The 7,090-nt window shown below is 43.5% G+C and overlaps 3 protein-coding genes across 3 annotated transcripts; 1 reads left to right on the top strand and 2 right to left on the bottom strand.

The window, feature by feature from the left end:
• Positions 1–1,662: 1,662 nt before the first annotated feature.
• LOC108021171 (trypsin) lies at positions 1,663–2,575 on the bottom strand. Its single transcript, XM_017089752.4, has one exon. It carries the CDS (start codon positions 2,544–2,546, stop codon positions 1,725–1,727), a length of 822 nt encoding a protein of 273 aa, XP_016945241.4. The 5' UTR covers positions 2,547–2,575; the 3' UTR covers positions 1,663–1,724.
• A 643-nt stretch (positions 2,576–3,218) lies between these two features.
• On the bottom strand, positions 3,219–4,332 carry Phae1 (Phaedra 1). The gene has a single exon (XM_017089753.4). It carries the CDS (start codon positions 4,140–4,142, stop codon positions 3,330–3,332), a length of 813 nt encoding a protein of 270 aa, XP_016945242.4. The 5' UTR covers positions 4,143–4,332; the 3' UTR covers positions 3,219–3,329.
• A 349-nt stretch (positions 4,333–4,681) lies between these two features.
• On the top strand, positions 4,682–6,517 carry Rab6 (RAS oncogene family member Rab6). Its single transcript, XM_017089755.4, has one exon. The coding sequence runs from the start codon at positions 5,023–5,025 to the stop codon at positions 5,647–5,649; it is 627 nt and encodes a 208-aa protein (XP_016945244.1). The 5' UTR covers positions 4,682–5,022; the 3' UTR covers positions 5,650–6,517.
• Positions 6,518–7,090: the final 573 nt, after the last annotated feature.

Raw genomic sequence — 7,090 nt, 5'->3', positions numbered from 1 at the left:
AAATTTGGACACTAGGCAGACCTTGCGCTGAAGAAGAAATATAAATCTAAAATCCCAGTTCTTACATTTTGTGCATATCCAAACTCTATTTTAAGACAAATAAATTGTGTTAAAAAGCTTCATATAGGATACTTAAGTTTTACCACTTTGAAAAAAAACAGTATGTTTACTGGGAAAATAGCTTTAAACTGATAAATTTCGAAAGAGCGTATCCTATGATCCACTAAAGCGTTATACTTGCTCTATATGTCGTTGAAAAGGTTTTTTAAATCATATGGAACCTTTTCAATTCAGTTTATTTAAGTAATATTGTATAAAAATAAATGAAAAAATTAACCAAGATCGTCTTAAAATTATTTATTTTAAATGTAGCTTTATGAACTGCATATTAAATCGCAGTGACTACTTGTAAAACGGCTTGGGATCCTCTTCGGGATAGTCTTAAGTTCAGCATTTAAAATGCGAGAGCGATAGTGGAGTACCAATATTTGGGAAACAAGCGGGGCGTTTGCAATGGACATGTCCTTTTTGCCAGGTCTTTTAACTCAAAGAAAGTGAGGCACCTATTTTTGCTTTTCCCTATGATATTTATACCCTTGTAGAGGGTATTATGATTTCAGCCAGAAGTTTGCAACGCAGTGAAGGACACTTTTCCGACCCCATAAAATATACATACTCTTCATCTTGATTTCCCTGAAAACTGAAAAAATTTACTTTTTATAATATTTAACTACTTTTAAGGGCATTTTTATGTTTAAATATTTCGCAAGGAAAACATACGATTTGTTTGCACCTTTTATATAAAATCTCTTTATTGCAATCTAACAAGAAGATAAAAACCCAAAGAGGGCGAAAAAATGTTCAATTAACTATTAATAAATCAACATGGAAAAATCGTACGTTCGCGACCCGTACGTTAGCGACCGTTTCTTAATTCAATAAAAAAAAAACAAATGAGATATTTTCTTGGAACACACTCTATAGAAAGCTACATGAATCCATTTTAAAAGTAAAGTTATTGCTTTAAAATATTTTGTCCCAATTCGCAGATTTTTGCATTTTACTAGATAAGCCAAAGTCGACTTCCATTTTGTGTACGTTCGCGACCGCATGTTTTTTCCCAATATTATGAAAAAGATAGCTCAATAAACCCCATTATGAACACTAAGCAAAGAGCTAACAAAATGGTATCGTATAGCAAAAAAAAAATTTAGAAAACGTTTATTTTCTATTTTTTATTTGCACTAAGTGCGTACGAACGTACGTTCGTGACCTCTGGAAATGCCCATATGTAATATGTAATGTGTAATATCGATACCTTTTTTTATAACCCCTTTCACAACCAAATTCTGGATCCGCCACTGATAACATTTAAATATAGTTGTCACAAAGTATCTTTAATTTCTGATAAGTTGGCTCGATAGGTCTTCATGCCTTGGAAACATCATTAATCTTATCACAGTTATTTTGTTGTAACACTTACGCAGTAATAGACATCGTGTACAATTTTTAGTTAAACACAAAGCCAAGGAATTAAAAGATATGATAAAGGGGAAATTCAAATGTATTAAACACTTAGCGATTCTTAGTTTTCTAAATGTAACCAATTTTTATATTTAAAATAATTTTAAAATAAATACGAATTTTTCTTGATCATTTATTTAATCTACGTGCCTTTGCTCTTTAATAAACAGTTCTTTATTGAATTTACATTTCACAATAATTCATATCTTCTGGTTCGCAGCTATCCAGGAAGTGAATGAGGACACTTGCACATAAACAGACGGCGAGTTGGGCTGACCGCATGGCAGCTTTCCCCAGGACACGATGCCGATGAGGACATTTCCCTGAACCAGAGGACCTCCCGAATCCGAAGTGCAAAAGCTGGTGCCGCCGGTGAGAGGACCCGTGCACAAATTCGTGGTGTGGACATCCTGGCCCTTGGTGCCCAATGCCGTCGCACAAGAGTTAAGGCTTATGATGGGAATGTTCTTCACCTCCTGGAGGGTCTTGGGATACGAGGGGGTGTTAGTTTTGCTGGTGCTGCCCCAGCCGAAGAGGTCAGCAGAGCCAGTGGGCCTCACTCCGGAGGAGGGTAGCTTGACAGGTGCCACTGCAGCGGTCCAAACGAAGGCGGTGGGTGTGTAGATCAGTCCGATGTCATAGGGTACTGTTCCTCCAGTGTAAAGATCATTGATCACAAAGTGGGTGATTTTCCGCTTTTGGGTGGTGCTCGCTGTCCCGGCCACTGCAATGCTTCCCGCAACGAGGGTACTTCCCAGAACCTGGTTTCTATTGGCCAGACAGTGAGCAGCAGTTACCAACCAGTTGGTATTCAGGATGCTGGCAGCACAATAATGGGTTCCACCATACTGCATGGACACTATATAGGGAGCACTGTTCGCCGCCGCCTCTTTACCACCCACCACGCGTCCTTCGGGCTGCGCAAAAGCTAGCTCCGATCCTTGGCAAAGTCCCACAGCCAGGAGAAGGAAACTGGCCAGGGATCGATGGCACCAACTTGTTTGTTGTCTATTCGCAATCATAGTCTTCGCGGAACTGTTTACATCGGCTGTATCGACGCCTTTTTAAATTAATTCGTGATACAGAATTTCGTGCGAGCCAGCCAAGAAAATGATAAGAACTTTCAATCACGGCCCTTGTCTTACAGATAAGAACTTAATATAATTTAATATGAGAGGGTATTTTATTTATATTCTCTTGGTTTGATAAACAGTGTTTACAAGAGGGGGGGATGCGGGAACTACAATATGTCAAGTCTGTCATTTCATAATTTCATTCTAGACTCGAAAGGGATTCCCCTTTAGAACGGTAAGATTACTTAATGAAATGAAAGCAGTCAGTTTTATTACCACTAAAACAAATGAACTTGAAAAAGTAGAACCAATAAAACGCAATTACACCATAATGTGAGCAAATATACACTTAGAAAAAGGAATGAATTTTCAGCGCGGGCTTCATTCGGGCAATTCTTGAAACCCAATCGTTTCAAATATTTCTATTGCTAATAAATGATCTGAAATTAAGAAAGAGAAGAAAAGTTCTTGAAATAAGATCTTCTGAAACATATCAAGTCATTCATCAACGAATCAGTCAAACTATGTGAATAATTCTTCTGAGCCCGAAAATATGTGATCTGTTTGACCCCAACGCTCACCTTCTCCCATTGGAATGATAAGATAAACTTTACAAACAGCTTTTTGTGATATAGTCGATGCAGTGTGAGGGTAAGTCCCACACTTAAGTCGCCAGCCACTAAGGGCACAACTTTGATTGCTTTTATTGAAAAATAGGAGTAAGTTCGGAACTTAGGGCACCTGTTGGTTGGCGGATATCCAGGATATGAACGAGGAGACCTGCACATAGACCGAGGGCGAGTTGGCCTGGCCGCAGGGTAACTTTCCCCAGGACACGATGCCGATGAGGACGTTGCCCTGCACGAGTGGACCTCCCGAATCCGAGGTGCAAATGCTGATGCCACCGGTCAGGGGGCCGGTGCACAAGTTGGTCGAGTGGACATCGCTGCCCTTGGTGCCCAGAGCGCTTTCGCAGGAGCTCAGCGAGATGATGGGCACATCGGTAGCCACCTGGAGGGTCGACGGATAGGAGGCGGTGTTCGTGGTGCTGGTGCTGCCCCACCCGTAGAGATTGGCGGTGCCAGTAGGCACCACTCCCGACGAGGGAAGCGTTACAGCCGCCACGGCAGCGGTCCAAACGAAGGCGGTGGGCGTGTAGATCAGTCCGATGTCGTAGGGAACCGTGCCCCCGGTGTACAGATCGTTGATCACGAAGTAGGTGATGCTGCGCGTCTGCGTGGTGCTGGCAGTTCCGGCCACCTCAATGCTGCCCGCCACGAGGGTACTGGCCAGCACCTGGTTACTGTTGGTCAGGCAGTGGGCAGCAGTTACCAGCCAGTTGGCATTGAGGATGCTGGCAGCGCAGTAGTGGGTTCCTCCGTACTGCATGGACACCGCGTAGGGAGCACTATTAACCGCCGCCGCACTCCCGCCCACCACACGCCCCTCGGGCCGGGCAATGGCCACTCCGGACACCTGGCACAGGCCCAGGACCAGCAGCAGCACACTGGCCAGCGACTTTGTTTGCTGTCCGTTTGCTATCATAGTTTTCGCGGAACTGTTTACATCGGCCTTTATCGCCGACCGTTTAAATTAATTCGCGATACCGAAATTCGCCAGCACCGGGAGATAAGGCTTTCAATTAGCGCCCGTATGTTCTTCAGATAACCGCTTAATATAATTCAAGATTAAGCGGCGCCCCAGCAGTGATTCCTTGGCAAAAGTACGTCAACTTGCAGCGATTGGATGGGCAAGTAACGACGTAAATATCTCAAGAATGCCCATTCACCTTTTGAAGCTTTCAAATTTGAAAATAACCGTTCTCCTTTTTAGTATTTCGTATTCACAGTCACCGCTTAGTATTTTTTAGAAACTTTTTATTATTCTCCCAACCAAATTCCAACGTAATTGTTGTTTATTTTTATTTATTATGTATTTTTAAGGCACATTTCTCAAGTTGTTAACCAATATTAAAAAATTAAGAGTGCACTCAACAAAAGTATTAGTCGATGGCTGAAAAAACATCGTTATCGAACAGTTGCTGCGACTATATCGAATAATCATCGATTTTTGTACCAGCTCTGGTCACACAGCAACTGAGTCAGAAGTTGAAGAAGAAGCAGAGACCGTAATTTTTCCACGACTTAACCAAGCGATTTACCGAGCGAATCGAGCTGCAATTGGCCATTTAGCTAGCCGGAAGCATTTAGAGCGTGAGCATCAGAGTGCAGCAACTTGGAAGCGGTGCCTCCAGAGAAATCGCAGTGCGAGAAGGCCCCGAAAACCGCTGGCCCAGCCCCATTATAAACAGAGAGGGGGGTGGAGAGTGGAGAGTGCGCAGCCGAGGAGTGTGTGTGTGGAGAGTGGAGCGAGAAGAGAGGTCAGCAAACCCGTAATTAAGAAAAAGTAGACACGTACGTGAAAGATGTCATCCGGAGATTTTGGCAATCCGCTGCGGAAGTTCAAGTTGGTCTTCCTGGGCGAGCAGAGCGTGGGGAAAACCTCGCTGATCACTCGCTTCATGTACGACAGCTTCGACAACACGTACCAGGCGACGATCGGAATTGACTTCCTCTCGAAGACCATGTACCTGGAGGATCGCACCGTGCGCCTGCAGCTATGGGACACGGCGGGTCAGGAGCGGTTCCGCTCTCTGATACCCTCGTACATTCGAGACTCCACGGTGGCCGTGGTCGTGTACGACATCACCAACACCAACTCGTTCCACCAGACCTCCAAGTGGATCGATGACGTGCGCACGGAGCGGGGCAGCGACGTCATCATCATGCTGGTCGGCAACAAGACGGATCTCTCGGACAAGCGCCAGGTGTCCACCGAGGAGGGTGAGCGAAAGGCGAAGGAGCTGAACGTGATGTTCATTGAGACGAGCGCTAAGGCCGGCTACAATGTGAAGCAGTTGTTCCGGAGGGTGGCTGCGGCACTGCCCGGCATGGATTCCACGGAGAACAAGCCCTCCGAGGACATGCAGGAGGTGGTGCTGAAGGACTCGCCCAACGAGACAAAGGATCCCGAGGGCGGCTGCGCCTGCTAGAACCGGTTGAGCCGACGACCCAACCCGATCCAACAATCCTCCCCTTTGAACAGCAGGAGCAGATGCAGGAGATCGGCCAACAGCACCGGTGTACACAGGTGTCAGGTGTATGTCCTGGCTGGATCTGCGGCGGATTCCTCAACATCTATACACACATACACACTTTACGTTTAAGTTTATTTATAAAGTAACAAATGATAGCAAAGGCAAATAGACTAAACAACAATTAACGAAATCGGCTAACTAATTAATGTTAATTGAGCAGTGCAGACGAGCTAATCCCGAGCGTAGGCGAATGCTAACTTATTGACACGAGATCAGGGATCAGGATCAGAGTAATATTTGCGAGTTAGCTACCAGACAAGAATATAGTGTTGTGCATTTCCGATACCCCACAAACCAAACCCCAAACCCCAACCATGTACTTATGTCAGGCCAGGCGGTCCAGGATCCTCCGACATTCCAGCTCTCGGCATCTCCAACAGTCGTAGATACCACGCAGCCAGCCTGTGTTCAATGATTCCACCAGCCAGGCAATTAGTTTCCAATTTTAGCCCCGTTCTGTTCTGTTTGCGGCTTTTGTTTCGCCAATTTCGGTTCGGTTTTCTTAGCACAGCGAGCGCGACTGCTAACTGGAACTTTGGATGGCATAGGACTTGGCCACGTGCATCTTATGAATAAATATACACAGATATATAATATGTATTTTTATGACTAAAACTGAAATAGACATGCAGCACGAGCAGAGCAAACACTTAACAATATTATTAACGATTTTTGCTTCGATTAGCGAGAGATCTTTGTGCATTTTTTACGCGAAAAGCAAAAGCTTACAAAATTGATAATTGAATAAAAACATAAAACTATGGATGCAATTTTTAATAAATCAAATTATGAAAATGAAAAGTATACAAGATATTAGCAATAAATTAAAAAAAAAAAACCCAAGCATGACTCATACGAAGTGGGTTTACACCCTCTCTCCATTCCCTTTATTAAAAAGGGTTCCACGATATTTGGGGCGTCGTATCTTATCAGTTTCAGGTTGTGTTACCGCTTAAAATCGTTTCCGAAAGACCTGCGCACCTGTGTCGGCATGACTGGTCCAAAATTGCTGACGAATTCCGATGGTTCGTCAAGAAATTACAGTGTAATAGGCTTAGGCTGTAGATATATCGTAGATATGATTCCCAGTTGGTGAAGCCTAACAATCTTGTAATTAACTGCATTCTTCTATCAGTTTTCGTAATCCTTTTTTTTTAATTTAATCTCTATGGTACAAGTTCTTCAAATAACAATTTTTTTTCTATTGAATAGAATAAAAATTTTTGTCATCGCCAGATGGAATCCTTATGTTTTTGCCAACTAAAAACTTTTAAAAAGTTGTCATCGCCATATGGTCTCCTCTTGTTTTTGTCAACATTAAAAAAACTATATTCCC

Source organism: Drosophila suzukii, chromosome 2L (assembly GCF_043229965.1).
Source record: "Drosophila suzukii chromosome 2L, CBGP_Dsuzu_IsoJpt1.0, whole genome shotgun sequence".
Taxonomy (NCBI): Eukaryota; Metazoa; Arthropoda; class Insecta; order Diptera; family Drosophilidae; genus Drosophila; species Drosophila suzukii.
The sequence above is the reverse complement of the archived record's forward strand: the minus strand, read 5'-3'. Positions and strand labels throughout refer to the sequence as shown.